The sequence below is a fragment of the Acipenser ruthenus genome, chromosome 1, assembly GCF_902713425.1.
Source record: "Acipenser ruthenus chromosome 1, fAciRut3.2 maternal haplotype, whole genome shotgun sequence".
Classification (NCBI taxonomy): Eukaryota; Metazoa; Chordata; class Actinopteri; order Acipenseriformes; family Acipenseridae; genus Acipenser; species Acipenser ruthenus.
In genome coordinates, this window is record NC_081189.1 from 101,093,880 (window position 1) to 101,114,909 (window position 21,030).

The 21,030-nt window shown below is 37.1% G+C and overlaps 1 protein-coding gene across 7 annotated transcripts in view; it reads left to right on the forward strand.

Moving 5' to 3' along the window:
• kcnip4a (potassium voltage-gated channel interacting protein 4a) overlaps positions 1 to 21,030 on the forward strand; it is a 353,710-nt gene that overhangs the window by 273,673 nt on the left and 59,007 nt on the right. Inside the window, exon 1 of one of the 7 annotated variants that reach the window (XM_034034342.3) lies at positions 16,618 to 16,877. The exons of the other annotated variants lie outside the window; for them this stretch is intronic. Coding sequence (XP_033890233.1) covers positions 16,766 to 16,877 — 112 coding nt within the window. The 5' untranslated portion in view covers positions 16,618 to 16,765. Of the gene's footprint in view, positions 1 to 16,617; positions 16,878 to 21,030 lie in introns of those variants that run through there. 7 annotated transcript variants of the gene reach the window in all.

Below are 21,030 nucleotides of genomic sequence, written 5' to 3' on the forward strand. Positions count from 1 at the left end.
CTGTTTTATTTGTAAAAACAATTGTGATAAAACACTAGCCAGTTGATGCAGTTTTCTTATATCTGTCTGAAATCTAAACTTTATCACAGCACTGTGATTTAATTGTGATTGAAATGCTGAAACAAAAAAGTATTAGAACAATGCATATTACCCCTGCATTGCAAAAAAAAAAAGGAATTGGGCCATTTATTTTGAAAGATAGAAAGAAGATACTGTATAATGCTGAAAGAGAAGGCAGATTTAGTAGTTTGCTGGACATTGTAACACCATGCTGCTGAATTCTACAAGCAGTCACATTTGCAGCATGCATTGACTGAGTGAAGGTTATTCATGGCCATTATCTCTCCCAGCCACCAGGCAAGCAGATAATTGGTTCAACAATGAAGTGCAAACTTTGATTGTGACCCTTTTATAGGTGGAAAGCAGGCCTGTCACTTATTTGTCACAGGCTATTTAAATTGAACTCTGTATTTCACTCGAACTGTTAGATTGGCTTGTAATGCAATGTTAAAAATAAACTTGACTTTCACTCTTGTGTTTTTTTTTATTTCTCCATCACATTTCAGATAATAGGTTTACAGGGTTATAATTAGGCTTGCTACTTTTCCATTTTAATCGGTAAAGCTTAAACATTGAAGTCCCCAAAAATAATAATTTAGAAATCATCTCTAGTTTGTGTAGTTTTTATACTTGCTGTCTGTCCCGTCTCCATTCCGCTCTGTATGGCTAAGGTTGCTGTCAGTCATCTATCTCATCCTGTTGTTACAGATCTTGTTGGCTGAAGCAGTGCTAGAATGCTCTAATTCGTTTAAATGACTGTCAATCACCAAGAGATGCACTGACTGTGACTGTCAATCAAAGCGCCTACTTTGAAATTAGCGGGTTAAGGTGTAGGTAGGAGGAAAACACTTAATGAATATTGTGCACAATACCCTGACCGACAGCTGAAGTCTCCGCGACAAGATGAAGCAGGCCCGTCTGCCTTGCCTTCCAGTGACTCTGACTCCAGCTGTGCTGAAGGAGGAGAGGGGGAGCTCAGACTCCGAATAATAAGTGCAAGTTAGTTCTGTTCAACTATCTAATGTTTTGTTCTGTGCATATTATTTTTACTCGTAAATTTATGCTATACAAGTCTGTGTTGTACACTTCATATGCTGTGTTTTCTACGTTTTCTAAATTTGTGTAGGGTCTGTCTTTACAAGGTATAGCTTCGCTGTGACCAAACGTTATTTCAGTTAGTGTTGTAACTAAGGTTTTGTTGCATGTTGAATGTGATAAAGGGGTTTCATTGAATGAGGCGTTTCTCAATGTCAAGCATAAAAGTCGATTTCACCCATTCTCTGCTTGAATTGAAAAATAAATTAAATACATGTTGATATTAATCGTTGATTTGGCAAAAAAACCAAAATCGAACAGTAGCAAGCCTAGTTATAATACACAACCTGTCATCTCTATATATTCCTTGTTGAGTGTACAACAGTTATTACAGCTTTTAGGTTAAGTTTTACATAGGTTGAGCTTGGTGATCTGTAAGCACAGGAAAGTAACAATTATCAAGTGACAGACCAATTATTAGCCATGCTTGTATAAACAATTTCAACAAATGTATGGTCTTTTAGGTAACCTCCAGTTTATTCAAAACACCAGCTTAATTACAGATTGGATCTTGGTGTACAGCATGAGTTTAATGACAGTGCCTGAAGTACTGTCGTCTAATGAATTAAAAGCAAAATTATTCATTTATTTCTCTGAGACTATTCTACTCTATGAATATCTGCAGTAAGCTTGCTGAATGTTCAGAATTTCTTTGTCGTGGTTTTATTATTCTGTGAGAGAATTAAAATAAAAAGGTATCAGTGATAAACTTCAAAAGGTAAATCTGGGTAGAATAAAATAGTGCAATAATTAGGTTGTATTTGCGGACATGCAGATATATAATACTAATCAAGGCCATACAAATGGTGACCATTCTATATATAAAATATACGTACACAACCCTATTACGTGTACAGCATTCTAGAATTAAATTAATGCAGTCCTAAACTAGCACCAGGATTTACATAGATATTCCGTTTGTATGAGGTATGTTCATTAAAATCTTTATGCTAACAAATATTTATGATGGACAGTTAGTACTCATTATAAAAACAGTAGGCCATTAATATAAATAATAATTCAATAGGCCATCAATAGCTGTGTATTTGCCACATAAAACGAAAACCGCTATTCATCCTTTCTTGATCATTATTGTAGTGAAATAGGCGGGGGCGTATGGTCAGTGATACTGTGCTGTTTCAGCCAACCAGCTTGCAAATAGCAATAGCATCAAACATCAGGACCACAGCTGAGTTGAAACGTAGGGATGGAAGACATATGTGTTCCTGACAAAGTATGGAGCCCTCGACTACCACAGTCAGCTCTGGTAGCCTTATAAAAGCACAGCAAAAGCATTGAAACTGTAAAAGTATTGTGCAAATGTACCTTGGTAAATGTTTATAGGGGTACAGGCAATAAATTAAAGAATGGTATGGGGAGGAAATTGGGGAGGAAATCAGGGGTAACATAATGGTACGCAGTAAACTGCTTTTGAACAGGTTAAATTTGGAAACTCATTAAATATTAATGAAGTTTAAATACTGCAGTGTTTTATAATGATCAATCCAGCTTTTAATGGGAAAACCAAACATTGTTTCGCTTCGGCTTACTGAGACAAATAGCTTATAAAAACTATCATAAGTTCATTCAATGTGGGTGTGTATAGTTGTGTATGTACAGTGTACATGAGCCACTCTGCACCTTTTTTAATTACTTATTTGCACCAATTTGACCTAGTTCCAGGTCTTAAGTAAATTATTTAAATGAGACCTAGAAATAGTTAAAAATATGCAGAAAAATTGCTCACTTTTGCAAGCCAGTGCTGCACCAGCACCTATACATTCCCTATTCAGAAATCGTCAGATACATTTGTCTTACAATGACTGTCTTAGATTGCAGTCTGTTCCTAGTACACAATTAATTAATAGGCATTGTTCTACAGCCTCTGGAATTTCTAAGCTGCCCCTTTGTGCGTCTAAATATCCTGAATTTACAATCTCTTTATCATTTATTTGGTCAGCTGTCTTTTTCATTTGCATATTAATTGCTTTTTTTCAAGTTTTACTGCTACAATGGTTCACCTTTTCACATTATCACATCTGCCCTGTCATCACCTATTCTAAACATGGTCTTGATTATGCATATTTCCCTCAACAGGCTATAACAAGAACATGCAATCAAATACACTATTGCCCACAGAATCAGGGCTCTCTTTTAACTTCCTAATTAGTGCTTGTGGCAGGGCTGAGGCCTGCAAATAGTGTATATTGGTGGTGATTTGTAAAGAAAATGTATTTTTGTTTGATTAGATATGGCAGGGCTGGGAGGTTAGACTCCCCTCCCTCTCTAATTGAAATGCCATGTGCAGCAGGTGGCCAGGTGTTAACTGAATAATTGATAATCATTTAACCCTGGTCTGAAAAGCTAGCCCTTGGTTCTTCTTTGTTCTGTTTTGTCCTTTGTTGGTTTGTGCTGTGCTTCTTTGACAAGCCTGGAGAAGAACCCATATGACTGGGTATGGAACCAGGGTGAGATAAGGATTATCACCATGTATGTACTGGGATAATTGTTAGAATTTTAGGGTAGGGATTAATTTAGGGTCTTTTAATCCCGCCCCATTTTATTTTTGTTTTTGCAGGGTGAAGGTTCCTGGTGCGGGACCTACCTTTTATTGGGAGTAGCATACGGCTTGAGTTTGTATTTACTAGCTTTGTTTTGTACAGTGTTTTGTTTTTGCCTTTTTGTATATATTCTTGTACCTGTGTATATATATTCTTTTGCACTAGGGCTACCATTGCCGGTACCGTAGTGGTGGCCACCAACCACTGCACCCCCTTGTAAATAATAAAATCGGGATGCCTGAACAGCGTTTGCAACCTACAACACTCTGTCTCTCTCGTCTCTCAGCAGATACCCATATAGTAACAGAATGCCCCTGCTACAGTGCTGTTTTATTAATGTTATTTTTAATATTAAGGCAATTAATCTTAAGGCAAAGTAACTTGAACATTACAGTCCTCATACAGCCAAGCATGTACAATGGTTTTATAATTATTTTTCTAATAAATTGAAAGTGTTTTCTAGTGTAGAATAATCTTTGTCTGTTCATAACCATTGAATAACCTTTGTATATTCAACTGTATGGACTAGGGCTGGGTATCAGCAGTGTCTTCATGATACATATCACGATACAGTAAATTAAACATGAAACATAAAAACCACACAATTGTCTCTTTGCCCTTTGGAAGTGTTTGCAATCACACTGGTAAAGCACTTTTGATCAAATAAGTTTCACGGCCTGTTTTGCTTTGGTTTCCTGTTTATTTTGTAAAATACATTCCTTTAAAACAATAACAAATCAGGGCTCCAGACAAAGTTTTTGCCTTAGGAGCCAATGGCTCCAGGTCAAAAAAAAAAAGGTTGCCAAATCCAATTGCTAAATGTTTACACAAAACTCAAATGTTTGGTCACCGTCACAACTGTTGCATGAAACTGGGGTTACCGTATTCTTCCAGTGTTAATACAGCACCTATCTACAAGCATTTTGTATTCAATTAAATTGTTATTAGTATTAGTGTATTTGTTACCATCCTTCTCGCTCTTCAATTTATTAAAACGTGTGATAAGCATTTTTTTCTCCCCTTACAGACTGACGTCATAGCGCACTGATAAATATTGACACATGCTTTTAATGAGAGAGGCAGCATTTTTGTCGCATTTGCAACCATTTTAGTCCCAGTCTGGAACCCTGCAAATTCGAGTCTTGCACATTTTACACACAGTGTGACTCTTATTAAGAACATGAGGTGAGTCCACACTGGATTTTAAACCGGCCAGAGTAGGTCAAATTTCGCTGTCGTCCTGATGAGATTATCAACATCAATAACCCGCCTCCGCACAGCTGCCTGCGGACTTGACAAAAACACACTGAACACAGTTATTGGTAGGTGTGGCTGTTAGAGTACATGCTAGTAAATAATATTCTCTAATCAGTTGTGATTAAAGTGATGGAGGGCAGGTACATAGGGCCACGTCTGGAAAGAAGCATATACCCTTTCTGACCACTGAGATAATGTAGTTCAGGGAGATAATGGTGGCAGGCTGAAAGACTACATTTCTCAAGGGGCTTTGAGTGGCTAGAGAATGGGAAGCACCTGTGCTTGATTAATGATGGGTATTTAAACGCCCCACCTGAGGGGTTCTCTGGCAGTGTGGGGCTAACGTCTGTGAACAACAGAAGAGAGCAGAGGAAAATTAAACACGGTAACAACGACAACTACTCTAGGTTTTGTGTATGTGTTTTAAGTTTGTTTTGAAACCAGCAAGCAGCTTAGCTGCCTGGGTGATAGTTAGGGTAAACGGCTGTTGTGTTAGTAAGTTCTCCAAAAAAGGAGATTGTAATTTTTGTTTAAAAATTGGTGACTCTGTGTCCCCATGACAGGACAAAGTAAAACTGAAAAAACACACAGGTCCCGCCCTGTTTAGACCTTATTTCTGTTGTCTGAGTGTAATTGCAACACCACACTAGAGGACAGCTGTGAAAAGACCTGCTGAGTACTGTGGTAAATAACACCCCACGTTGTTACACAGTGTAGACACAAATTAGTGCATGTTTATGTTAGCAGACAAAATTACTTTATATAAAAATGTTTTTAAAAAGTGTATCGATAATCGTATTTTCTAGAAATGTACACTATTTAAAAGCAGATAAAGAGTTTGCAGATAAAGAGTTTGATTTAAGGAAATTTCATGGAATTTAAACATACAGGAAAAATGGTCTTTGAACTTAATTGACAATTGTTGGGACACATGTAAACATATCTATATGAATTCATATGTATTGAATTGCTCAGACTGCATTACAAGTCAATACAATTAAAGGGTAGATGTAACCTTGCGACTGACTTTTAAATAATGTTCAAATGGACTTGTAAATCATGTTAACTTAAATATTATGTTTTTCACTATATGTTGGTTTAAAACCAGACATTTATTTTTAATTTAAAACAATGTGTAATCCCCATATAGGAATATTGTGGGGTCAGTATTTTGAATACTGATGGTATTTTTAGGGGGTTATTATTCCTATTAATGCTGCTCATGCGAACCCTTTCCAGGGGTTATAGCGGTTCAGGGGTTATGATTGCCTGCCTGTCACAGGGAATGCTGTGGTAAATATGATGGGGTCCTATCTGTATAAAGACACTTTGCATCACAGGATGGTTCTTCCTTAATGTGTCATGCAATTACGGTTTAAATGTGATCCTAAATAGATTTGGAAACGTCTCATCTATGTTGATATTTTTGTCCTTTTTCTTCCTGGCTATCAACCAGTATTTGATGGATGACAGCTTGAAGGTCAGCCTATCCAGATCCTTAATGAAGTGTAAACCAATCTTTCTACAAAGAAAAAAGCCTTTTTAGAATATGGGTTTTCCTAAAAAATGAATCGAACAATTGGTTCTTAAGGTCTACCTACACCATTTAAAGATGTTCTTGTTTTAGAATGAGACATTTTGTTTTAAACAATTATTTTCAAGTATTTAAAGTTCATCTTGTTTTTACAAATCTTTTACAACAAAATGCAGTCTGGTTTGGCAGAAGTACCTCCTTCTGCAGTATGTGTTTTGAAACAATCCGATAAATCAGGGTGGATGACTTATTAGCAAGATTCAGAGTTCCCCTCTGTAGCATGATTGAGAGCTTCAGTTTATTGGCAGTCACATTTGCTAAACTTAAATTCAAGTACTTGTAAGAGTATAAATACCTCCAGAATTGGAAGTGATTATGATTGCCATCTGTGGCAAGACCAAATCAAAGACTGGTGGCTATTTTCAGAATCAAGCCGCAGTAGCGCTTGGACACCTCAGAAAGAAGACTTCGGACATCAGCTAACTGCATGGAATGCAATAACAGGAAAAACTTGGAGAACACATGTATTTATTGATTTACAAATTCATACACTGGAAAAGACTCAATTGAAACATTTGGAAGTCTGGCTAAAGCCGACATATAGGTTTTAATTTTCTACAGCAGTACACAAAGCTGTATTTAAATGTTTCTTTTTTAAGTCAAACATTTTCTGAGTGGCATGTGAGTGGTGTGGGTAATAAAGTGAAGATCCAGATAGTAAGTATTCTCCCAGAAACATCCGTATTTATTTAAACAATACCTAATAATCTGCCCCCGCTACCAGCAATGGTATTGGGAGCTAATATGGAGGGTTACAGTCCCAAAATAATACTCCACCTTTGCGCACAGGGAAAGTGCTTCAAGAACGGTGGTGCTGGGTTGTGCTGTGCAGTGGTTGTAGTGCTCCGGGGTTTGTGCTGGTTCCGTGGCTGCAGCTCCCTAGCCTCTTAGTCCTCTGCAACAGAAAACAAAGCAACACTCTGGCGCGTTAGTACATTCAGCATAAGGGGCAGTACTCAGTAACCTGTGTCCTCTTTGTACTGCCAAAACAGCCTGTCGCCACGCTCTGTCCAATTGCTGCATGCCCAGCAGTTGATCATAATGGATTTGTTTAGCAAACTCACAGCTACGCAGCCGACTTCCAATTTCCATCTACCATCAAGTTGCCCTGTCTATGGGAAAGCATACCACCAACCTTACACAGTGCCTTTTCTGGTCGGGAGGGAGACTTGCAGCTCAGATTCCTTCTCTCTCTGTCACAACATCTCACTGGATTAAGAAAAAACCAAGGGGGAGACATGAGCTAGCCATTTGATTTAATGTCTCCTGTTGCTTTAGGATTTTGAATGTTTGAATCAGATCGCCGTGTAGTCTTCTTTGTTCAAGACTGAATAGATTCAATTCTTTTAGCCTGTCTGCATACGACATGCCTTTTAAACCCAGGATAATTCTGGTTGCTCTTCTTTGCACTCTTTCTAGAGCAGCAATATCCTTTTTGTAGTGAGGTGACCAGAGCTGGTCTTACTAATGCATTGTAAAGTTTTAACATTACTTCTCTTGATTTAAATTCAAGACTTTTCACTATATATCCGAGCATCTTGTTGGCCTTTTTTATAGCTTCCCCACGTTGTCTAGATGAAGTTATTTCTGAGTCAACATAAACTCCTAGGTCTCTTTCATAGATTCCTTCAATTTCAGTATCTCCCATATGGTATTTATAATGCACATTTTTATTGCCTGCGTGCAGTACCTTACACTTTTCTCTATTAAATGTCATTTGCCATGTGTCTGCCCAGTTCTGAATGTTGTCTAGATCATTTTGAATGACCTTTGCTGCTGCAACGGTGTTTGTCACTCCTCCTATTTTTGTGTTGTCTGTAAATTTAACAAGTTTGCTTATTATACCAGAATCTAAGTCATTAATGTAGATTAGGAAGAGCAGAGGACTTAATGCTGATCCTTGTGGTACACCACTGGTTACCTTGCTCCATTTTGAGGCTTCTCCTCTAATCAGTACTTACTGTTTTCTACATGTTAACCACTCCCCTAATCCATGTGCATGCATTTCCTTGAATCCCTACTGCATTCAGTTTGAGAATTAGGCTGTGTGGTCCAGAGGTTAACCAGGAGGTCCCCAGTTCAAATCCCACCTCAGCCACTGACTCATGTGTGACCCTGAGCAAGTCACTTAACCTCCTTGTGCTCCATCTTTCAGGTGAGACGTAGTTGTAAGTGACTCGGCTGCTGATGCATAGTTCACACACCCTGGTCTCTGTAAGTCGCCTTGGATAAAGGTATCTGCTAAATAAACAAATAATAATTCTGGAAATCTAAAGAAACCATATAATATGTTTGCAATTGTCCATTGTCGATGCTGCATTCTCAAAAAAATCAAGCAGGTTAGTAGACACGATCTCCATGTCCTAAAACCATCCTGACCGTCTCCCAGGATACTGTTACTATATAGGTAATTTTCCATTTTGGATCTTTTTATAGTTTCCATAAGTTGACAAATAATAAGTCAGGCTTATTGGTTTGTAGTTACCTGGTTCGCTTTTGTTTCCCTTTTTGTGGATTGGTATTACATTTGCAATTCACCAGTCTGTCGGTACAACCCCTGTGTCAAGAGACTGTTGCATGATCTTGGTTAACGGTTGTAAATAACTTCTTTCATTTCTTTGAGTATTATTGGGAGGATCTCATCCAGCCCAGGGGATTTGTTTATTTTAAGAGTTCCTAGTCCCTTTAACACTTCTGCCTCTGTTATGCTAAAGTTATTTAAAACTGGATAGGAACATGTTGACAATTTCTAAAGGGGCAAGAACTGTGAGTGGTGCCGGCCGGTTCACAATATGAAGGTAAAAGCAAAGATTTGTTTTGTAATTAACAGCTTTTTCTGAGTTTACTTTTAAGCCCTACTTGTGTGTGTTCGCATTTACTTTTTCCAAAATACTTGTTTTATTTCTTGTTAGCAATATGGACCTCTAATATGGGGCATAACACATTATTGTAAAAGAAAATGCAGTGCATGGTAGAATACTATCATATTCATTTCCACTGATCATTGTGCTGCTAGGAACTGTAGCCGAACTATCTTAAGTGTGTGTACGCATTAAACCAGACTAAACGTGAAACAGTACTACAGTGTGGATGCTTTGAGCTAGATTAATCGGTTAAGATATTGCTGCGTAAGCCAAATACGAGGCTTATTGCTGCCACCTACAGGACTGGAGTGTACCTTAATCGATGCTGTTATATTGCAGAACAGGTTTTTTTAAACAAGCAAGTATTTTATGGTAATTTTGCTGCAGTGTAATAGATTACCATGAATATGGATGTCTGCATCCCTTTCCCATTGTGTGTGTGTGTGTCCCGTGAACGCAAGACAAAATATTTTTCTGTCCAATGGATTTATTTTGCGTCTAGGACACACAATTTTGCATTAATGCAACCTCTGTACAATACTTGGTTATATTGAAAATAATGCCCACTTTAAAATCAACATCATCCACTTCCTCTTAGCCCTGCTCATTTCAGAATCCTTCACACCCCAAGTCCATGATATTGCAAGAGTGTTTTCTAAAGGCAGTTGTTGTCTTCAGGGCTGTTTCCTCAAAGAGGTGTTTCTTGATTTCTGAGATGCAGATATTTTATCTTGTCAGGGACTTACTATATTGCCTCACTTATTTGCTTGACCTGATTTATGTATTAAATATGCACAGTGGAAAATTAAATGCCCTTGGGGAAGACTATCTGTGGCTTCGGGTATTTTAGCCCCCTGTCGGTAACAATAGTCTTCCCTCTGGTCAGTCATCTTCTATGATATAATAGTATGTGTGTGTGTAATATATATATATATATATATATATATATATATATATATATATATATATATATATTACACACACAATAAGGCCCGACAGGGCATCCTCCAACCCCCGAGAAGTCTGTATATTCCATGTATACGGTCGCCTTGAAGGGCCTTATTTAAAATCCAGGCCCAGCAGTAGATTTTAAGACAAAGCATAAATGTTTGTTTAGGGCAAAAAGTATTAGTTTTTTATTAAATATCCTTATGTCAGTAAAGTAATCCCATTTATAACTTTGAACTACACACTAAATTAATTTTATTGGAACATGCAAAAGAAAGAACATCTGTATTTTTGATATTGTGGACATTGCTGTTGAAAAATACACCAGGGGGCAGAGTTGAGATGGCACAGAGTTATTTTTCTCTGTTAGACAGTGCAGACACATTGTGTCAGCAGAACAGATGGGAGAAATAAAAATAAACACAACGATTTAAGTAATTTTCCAAGGTATGTGTCAGAGGGGTGGATAATGTGCAGAAAAGACTTTTTGTGTTTTTCTGTAGGGTTTACAACTGCTAAAAATACATTATTTTAAGTGACAAAGTCAGGGTGACTGAGTATAAAGACTTTTTTTTTTTTTTGCTATCTTCCAGTTCATGACTGCTTACTACATTATTAAAATGTCATTTTCTGCCACTGGTTTCTCTTTTTGAGCTTATCGGTTAATGAGCGCATCACCAATAGTGCAGCAAACATGTTTTCATTTCTGTTGTGTTATTTAAAAAATTGCTCTGAAAAGACACACAATGCCTAATTTAGAGAAGACACATCTTTTGACAAGGAATAACCTATTTGAGTTGGTGTTTTTTCCTCTCTCCTCTTGCTCTTTACTTTTGTTCTTTCACTTTTTTCTAATGAATCACTTTCTACCAAACTGTCTATAGAGATTTCGATAGCTGGAAAACTTGCAAAATCATAGATGATAAAACTCTGTTAATCCCAAATACTACAGTTGCTGGCCTGGTTAGCTCCACACATGGCTGGTTAATGGAGGATGTCATCTGACTAGATGAAAATACAGTATTTCACCAGAAGTTGGCGCAGTCGTGTTTTGCTGGCATTTTAAGAATTACTCAGTGAGTTTAAATCCGAGACTCTTTACTTTATCACTGTGGCAACAGCTGTTGTATATAAAAAGATAGTTACAGGTGAAAAAACAAGCTGAAAGACAAAATGTCAGCCTTAAAATGCAATAAAAATACAACTTAAAAAAAATCTGGAAAAAAAATAGACTGACCAAAAAGCAATCAGTAGTCTGTAATAATTCCCTTTGTGTCTGGTATTGCTTACGTTGCAGTACTGTCATACCAAAGGTCAATAGCATCTACTTATACAGTGTTAAGTACATTCAAATGACTGTTCATTAAAACATAATACTGTAAGTACAAAAAGCAGCTGTGATCCTTGACATGAGCCAATGTTTTAAAAATATTAATTTTACAATCTCTGCATTCTTTAGTTTTTTATTGTAGTTATTATTTTCCATAAAAGCTAAGCTCACACAGGAGATAATAAAGTAAGTAATTAATTATCCTGGCATTCAGCCATGGATTTGTGAGCATTCATTTTCCACAACTACCAATGCACATAGATAGAAATCAAGGGAACATTAACAGTGTCGTTAAACACATGGAATGGCTCAGTTTGCATTTTTACATTGCCAATGACACTGCCAAATGTGTAAAATAGCTGTAGTTAATTGACTGTGGGACAAACTTTCAAGCATTAACTCCAGTCTTATTATTTTTTTAATAAGAATAAAACTCCTATTGTTTTGACAACTACAGTAGACTACAGGTATTCTCTTTTCTTTGGTCCTCCTCCAAATCCTGCACTGTTGTTTGGGTTTATAGAGATTCTAATGGACAGGGGAGAGGGACTCCTTAATCACGGTGTATCACACAACACTGGCCATTATAATTGCATATCTTGTGACTGACTCAAAGCAACCCCAGTAAGAAACCAAAACATACTTATCCAATTGTAATGAAACCAAATCTTATCCAGCTGACAGTGTAAGCCAACGCAATTCGAGAATTCTGATCAGATTGCCCAAAGAAAAGAAAAGCATGAGTACAGGACTTTACCAGATCATGCTACACCACATGGCCGGTACTGAATATGTTGATTTTTGTCACTGTTTTTTTTTTTTTTAGATAGAAATAGTAAAACCTATTTACTTACTTTAAATAGTTTTGTATAATATACATTTTAGTTATTTTTGTTGCGATTTATCATGAAAGGCGCTATATACGCAATACAGATTGATTGATTGCTGAAATTGTTTAAGCCGTTGTATAAATATATGTACAGAATATATTGTAAAAGAAAAAGCTTAGTAAGTGTGCACCTTTTGTCTTGACAATGACATCTTTGGCTATCAAAAGGCTACTTAATTGAAATGGTGTACAACAAAGGGAAAAGCTTGAAATTAAACTTCAGCAGAAAATAAGTACTATTTTAACCACCTAGGACTAAAATGCAACTCCATTATTGTAAACATCCAAGTCTGGGAATATGCTGGTTATAGTTCTCAATATGTATCCCCTTACTCTTGAGTGGAATAAATGACTTTTGCTTTCAGCTGAAAAGGTTAACATCTTGAATGCTAAGGTTTAGCTCTTGCTTAGTTCAAATACATTTATCACAGTGTATAAGATTCCCACGTATAAAATACTGTGGCGTTAGTGGCCACAACAAGACAAACTGTATAATCTCAACCTGGAATTCTTTTTTAATGTCAAAACAGAGGAATACGTTATTGTCTAGTTATCAAGGTCATCTTGTGCACAATGCTGATAAGAAATCACCCTTTTACTGTTTTTTTGAGACTACATGGCATTTCAAACCTTCCTTGATTGTCATGAGACAAATGATGTTTGAAAAGTCAGTACTCTCTGCCAAAAGGTCATCTATGAGCACCAAAATGTCTGGGATTGAGGTAAGAGTTAATGATTGTACTGTTGTACCCAGTTTTTCAGAATAGTTGACGGTGTTCGCTGCAATGTTGAAACCTGCAGCAACACCTTTCTTTTTCTTGTATGGTGGTGCATTATCCACCACTTGTCTGCAAGGATAGTGCACACTTTTGCGCTGCTTCATGGAGATGGCATTGATGCGTGAGCACTATGGCAACTCGAAATGCATCATAAGAGGCGTGAATCTGGTTGCAAGTTAATACATTTCCCAGTATCCTTTGCACTCTAATTGGGGCAGTTTTATATTGTATTCAAATTTGTATTCCCTGAGTGGGCTCCAAAATAATCCGCACTGAAGCCCCGGTCACACCTGGAACGATAACAATAACGATTTCTAAAAATCGTTCCAGTTCAAATGAATGGAGAAAAGGGATTGTAATCAGGAGGTCCCCGGTTCAAATCCCACCTCAGCCACTGACTCATTGTGTGACCCTGAGCAAGTCACTTAACCTCCTTGTGCTCCGTTCCTCGGGTGAGACGTAATTGTAAGTGACTCTGCAGCTGATGCATAGTTCACACACCCTAGTCTCTGTAACTCGCCTTGGATAAAGGCGTCTGCTAAATAAACTAATAATAATAATAATAATAATAATAATAATAATAACGATAACAGTTATTGTAAACAATAACGATAGCTATCGCTTTCAGAGCAATTTTTTTTAAATTTTTTTTTTCTGCTACAACGATAACGATAAATGTTCCTGGCCAATCAGGGCCGTATTAAATGTGACATCACCTACCTGGTGTTATTTTATATATTATTTTAAACACGATAAACAGTAAATACAGGCATTGCATATATATATTTTTGCAATGATTTACTACAGAGAAGACTTCCCTCCGCTGTTCCACTGCAGAACATCATGTCGGAAAACTGGTTCTAGTATACATCAAGGAATCTTTTTTTTTTTTTTGTGTTGTAAATTATTTGATAAACAGCCATTAATGTATAATTATAGCACAAGCATGACGTATGATCCTATGTGCTCCATAAAGACATGTCAGTCTGCATATTGTAGTTGCTTTTTTTTGTTTGTTTATAATAATAACAAAAATAAATCATTAGTAGTATAAATATATACATAATTTATGGAGTATCATCTATCATCATAAAGTAAGGTGTAATCAACGATACATACCATGTTCTTATTTTGTTTTACTTGAATGGGAAGTAGTTGTACCCAATGCATACTTCCTTGAGGCAATACCCGCGGCGTAATTTTCAGCACTTGACTATACCAACGAGCGTGTGGAATTCCCCTAACTCCCTGCTCTGTAGTATTCTGTGTACCCACACTCGTCTTCTCTGTCTAATACACCTTCTGTTGATCTAATACAACAGGAGTATTTCTTAATGTTCTCATCACTGTCCCTTATCTTGCTGGAAATAAAAGTGTGCGTGTACTAAAAAGTTGATTGGCATTTGCTGTACAATATGTGAGAACTTTTTCGTTCTGGTGTGACCTCTCCATATGGTTATTGTTATCATTGTCGTTATCGTTCCAGGTGTGACCGGGGCTTAACAGGAAATTTGTGTTCAGTGAATTTGTATTACAAGAGTAAATTACAATAAGTGACTGCTAAATTTGGCTGGGACCATATAGACTATATAATTCATAGTATCAGGAAATTTGTCTAATATATACGCTGTATTCCATTACTGGCATCTCACTAAGATTTATTTCCCAGCACTTTTTATGCTGAGGACTGGGCATATCTAGATAATTACACATTTCAGAACTTTCATCCTCCAGGGGGCTCTCAAGTGGCGCATCCAGTAAAGGCGCTCCTCGTGGAGTGCAGGAAGTGACCTATAGTTTGGACGTTGCGAATTAAAGTCCAGGCTATTCCTTTGCCGACCGAGGATGGGAGCTCCCAGGGGGCGGCGCACAATTGGCCGAGCACCGCCCGGGGGGAAGGAGGGTTAGGTCGGTCAGGGTGTCCTCGGCTCACCGAGCACCAGCGACCCCTGTAGTCTGACCGGGCACCTGCGGGCTTGCCTGTAAGCTGCCCAGAGCTGTGTTGTCCTCCGACGCTGTAGCTCTTGGGTGGCTGCATGGTGAGTCCGCAGTTTGAAAAAATGTGGTCGGCTGACGGCACTCGCTTCAGAGGACAGCGTGTGTTCGTCTTTGCCCTCCCGAGTCAGCGCAGGGGTGGTAGCGGTGAGCTGAGCCTAAAAATAATTGGCCATTTCAAATTGGAAGAAAATAAACAATTGGCAACGACTAAAAAAAAAAGACTTTCATCCTCCAATCAGAAAGCTCCATTAGACGATTACCTCACTGTAGATGATAATGGAATATTCCGAGAGTGCTGCAGGAGATTCGGCTGCTTTCTATGGTGTGTTTACCTGGTTGATAGGCAGCCAAAACCATAATAAATCAATGGGTTTAATTGTGATCATGTGTTTTTAATTATGCTTTTTTCCCTAAATAAGGATATTTGCAGTTAGCTGATGAATTTGCCGAGATGTATAATTGCAGTTTTACCTCAGTATCTAGTATTTTATTTTCAGAAAAAACAGCCTTATTAGCTCATTGTTTCTACAGAACTAAAGAACGTCCTTACTAAATTCCATTCCAGTTCTCTAGATTTATATGGATATGTACGTACTGATGCCTTCACCATATCCATGTCCCACGAGGGATAATTATTTTCTAAAATAATAATGGAGCTTTAAAATCTAGCAAACATTGGATTTAAATACTGGCATCTCACTTGGACCGTTTAATTTTCCTGTGACGAAAAAACTCTGCATTCAATTACTGGCATCTCACTTAGACCGTTTTTCATGTGATTTTTTTATTTTTACTTTTGACTATCTTCTGGGGATGTTTCATTATGAAATGAAATGATTTAATCAATTTAAACTATGCCTATAAGTATAGCTCTGGACAAGTTGACAGTACAGATAACAACTGTTATTTCTGGTCCTATTATTGGCCAGGTTTAACAGATAAAACAAGAAGTTTCTTTAGAAATACCAAACGTATTAGAATGCACAGAGTTGCTTGATACATGGTGCTCCCTAGTGCATTTTTTTTTTTTTTAAGGGAGTGTTTTCCAAACTGACACAGTCGTAGAACAGATGTTTTTCAGGAGCCCTACGGTAGCATTAACTGCTTCATAGGATGTCGCAACAAGGGACTAAGTGGTCGGCAGAGCATTCCAGGAGAACTCCCCGGTACTTTGTAAAACTAACAACAGAAGAGAGCTTGATATGCAATGCTTTGGTTGACACTATTTTTTTTTAATTCTTTTGCTTTCTTCCAACAATATTAGCTGCTGACTACTTTTATTATCTTACTTATCTATAAAATACATCACACATAGAGTTTTTTGGCAACAATAACAGAACAGCAACTATAGACACGGGATTATAGACTGGATGGTGTGCCCCTTGAAAGCATGCTGAGTGTTGAGTGGGAGATAGAGGGACTGCAAACGGTGGGCATTGTTGTGATTGTTTGTGCCTCTCTGAAACTGCTTCACTTGCTGGGACTGATAGATTTTTCTGAAGGTAAGGCTGTGGCAAAGCATGTGGTTAAAGGGTTTGCTGACTGAGGCCCCCAAAAAAGTGTGCTTTATGTGATTAAATATATTTTGGTGAGAAGAGAGAGGGGTGTTTTAAATGATCAGTTCCTTAATAAAAATGTTAATGTTAAAGTAACACATTTTCTTGCTTGGGAATTCAGCTCTTTTTAAAGCGAGTATTATTATTCCAATCAGACATTTCTATCATTTAGTTCTGTTGGTAATCAGTTTTGTGCCGATTTGATTTCAAGGAGAGCCCATATGAGGGGAGCAGTGACAATGTATTTCATGTTGTTGACGAGCAGCTGTAGTATGTTCAAGGTTTGTATGAGCTTACAATGCAATGTGATTCTGAATTCTATTAGAACTTGTTGTTTCGTGACCCATATTATATGCTTGCTTTGAACTTTTCTGCTTTTGAATAATGATGTGTTTCACTTTCTGGAATGCTGGTTATGTAATGAAAAGATCCAGTAAATTGTCATTTCATTTTATAGCACTGTATTAGAAAAGATTAAAAAAGGAGGACTCAATTATTGTCTAAATGACAGTAACTTATACAAATGCTGATACTTGTCATTAACATTACTCAGTAAAGTACTGTTTCTTAATAAATAAATAAATAAATAAATAAATAAGTTAAATCTTCCTATTGACTACACATTCATTTAGTGCATTTAAGACCAGTCTAACCATGTTAAAACCAGACATTACTATGATGTAATTTTGCATGATATGTTTTTAAAGGAAAGAATTCTCTTTTGGTTTTGTGTTCCTAATATATATATGAACAGAAAAACAAACATTTTGTGATATAACAAGTTATAGCATGTATACCATATTTTTGAATAAGGGAAATAGTGTTTAAATATCCTAATTGGAAGGGCTATCATATGTATATATATATATATATGTATATATATATATATATATATATATATATATATATATATATATATATATATATATAGACATATTTTCCACAATTGCAGCAGAATAAATTCTTCAGCCTACTTGGCAGGCATTTTTAGCAGCAGTAGTATAATATTGAGCAGCAGTGTTAAATGTGCTAAACATATTTAAACACCAGTGTAAAGTGGCATTGATTAATGTACAGTTGTTGTATTTAAGCACAAAAGTTGGCAAACTGCACAAATTACGGTTATTATTGGATCATGGTGGCTGAGCTACTATTCAAGGTTAAAACATCAGAACCTTTGCTGCTTGGCATCTCAAAAGCACAACAGGAAAATGCTAATTAAACACCTGAACTTTACTAATTACCATGGTGCGTGTGAATCCTCTGGAATGCAGTTAATGCTTCTGACTATAATTGCTTTGACACATGAAATAAAATAGTTTATTGCATCCTAATTACCTCATAAAAGAGAGACTGGTTTTAATGCATTTGTGTTCAGTGTTTAAAGAAGTTTTTTAAACCTATGGACTAATGGGGTGGTTCAAAATCCTATAAAAACAATATAGTATCTGAAAACGGTTTTTATCTGTTGTAGTTTTGTATCAAGTCCCTAAAATAATAATAATAATAAAAAACAGTTATTGATCATCCTGTTCTTAAGGTCCCCCCATGTAAAGCTACACACTTTAAATATCCAATATAAATCACAATCCTTGGAAAGGAGTAATGGAGTTAATATTCCCCTGGTTTTGTTTCATGCCATCACAAAGTGCTGGTTGTATGTGTTTTACAAGGTGGACAATTTATTAAAGTTCACAAACACAGGATTATTACTAGTGTCTCAAAGATAAAATACAGGCAGAACTCTTTTAAATTTTAGTCTCTTATTAACAAAAAGCAAATTGTTGTTGCAAATGTGCAATGATTTCTGATCACACTTTGCTATATCATATTGAAAGAACTTTGCTGACCATCTTAAAACTGACAGTTGAGTAAGCTGCTTTAGTTTAGAGCAGGGGTTCCCAGACTTTTTTTGCTGTGCCCTCCTTCAAAGATTTTTTTTTTTAGTAAACGGCACAATATTTAGAAAAATATGATTTTCCTAAAATAACATTGTAACATCTTGTGTGTAAAATGAAAGCAGGCTCCACACAGGCAGTAGCTTTGTGCTTGTATTCAGCAGTTTGTTAGCACAGGTCAAATAAACAATTAAGGACCACGCCAAAGCAAAACAAAATAATAACCTATCTCTGTACTAAATTCCATTCTACCTCTTGCTGTCACTGAGACAGCCTCTGTCACTCACACAACTGCGCTCAGGCATGCACTCCTATTTATCTCTTCACATTAAACCCCGCCCTCCATCCGCCTTCACCAATCCCGGGCACCCAATCTCCCGCCAGTATTCTGGGGGTACAAATGCATGTCCAGGATTGGTGAACCCAGACAGACTGGCAACCAACCTGTCTGTGGACAGGAATTGGTCAGATTAAACATGATCCCTGCCTGGAGAGCTTTTACAATTGCCAAGAAGTCAGAAAAAAGTATTCTATCCTCTATTTGAGGAATTGGTACCTTCACTGTGTCCTCTGAAAGCCAGTTCTTGCTTGCTAATTGTGATGTATTGTATCCCTACGCTTCCCTATCCATTTGAACATAAATTTGGGGTTGTCCAAAATTTCTGAGGTAACAGTGGCTCGCAAGTGCCATATTTTGTGCTGACTTTGTTCTATTCTAGATTGCTGTAGCCAGTGCTGTTCCGTATAACCTCTTCTGTACTGAACAAAAGCATTATTATTATTTTTTTAATTGACAGCTACCGGTAAGCCACGGATACCTTTTAATAATTAGAATGTTGGAAGTGGCAAGTAGATCCCTTCCCTTCCTGTGTCGGTTCTGGTATTTGTGGTGTGTATACCTCTCTTTTTTAACAATCTCCATTTGCTTCTGAGAAAGTTCTTGAAAATTTGATTCATAACCAAATTGACTACGATGCCGCCGTTGTCTGACATTTTTTTTTTTTTTATTTGTAAAAACTAAATTGAAATCTTACTTTGACGTTCTCAATATAATTCTCAGTAACGCTCTAATAAGCAGTATCGTGCAAAATTCAGCTATTGTTACTCCGCTTGGGGCCTAGCATATTTGTCCCGCCTCTGCTCACTCATGATTGGACAGCTCCAAAACCAGGGCAGATATTTGACTCTTCCATTGGTTAAACTTACACAATGCTCTCAGCAGAGGCAGAGAATACCTTCAACTGTTTATGTCCTGTCTCCAATCACTTATGATTGGACTGCCATGGAGAAAATGCTGATCTTCTATTGGTTGTTGTATTTTATAAAAAAAAAAAAAAAAAATTGTGCACGATTTCAATTGTAAAAAAAATAATCTGCGATCAACTCATTAGTTGATTAATCGGTCCGATTTTGTAGTGGAGGACTGGAAAGATCTGTTGTAACACCTGTTGACTTGCTCAATTTCCTTGAGCAAGTCTCTGATTTTAGTACTTATTGTGCTACCAGAAGTGATTCATAATACACAGGATTGCTTCCTTCATTAGCTGACCCACAAAGCCCCACACGGATTAGTGTTTGAAAAAAAAAGAAAACCTCTAGTGCCCATTAGTTTGTACATCAACAATGAAAATGGTCTTGCTTAAATTTCAAACATGAAAATAGACTAAAATACTGTTATCAGACAGTAGCTACAGTGGAGACTTAAAGCTTCATGGACAGGAAGAGATAGCAGTTTTCTGGTGATTCACACTACCCAGAAACTGGCAGAAATATTTTTGGATAAAGCAGTTCTATATATATAGCTGTAATTCTTCATCAGACCACATTACTACAGTAGTTCCAAATAAGTTATATTGTATGTGGGTTGTAAGAAATACCTATAAGCTAGTAAATCTTTAGATGAAACCATGCTTAGCCACATGCTGTCCAGTGGTGCCTGCACCTACCTGTATTCATAGTCACTGTCCAGTGGTGCCTACACCTACCTGTTTCATAGTCACTGCCCAGTGGTGCCTGCACCCACCTACAGTTAGTCAGTATAGATCAATTTTATTAAATGTATCACAATACTAAACTGCCGTGTTATTAATAAACATCAGTCTTGACTGACTAACTTTCACAAAGACTGAAATATGTCTGTGCGCTCCTGTTTTCTAATCCAATCCCTCTCATCCATGTTGCATTGAAGATCTTTGAAGATG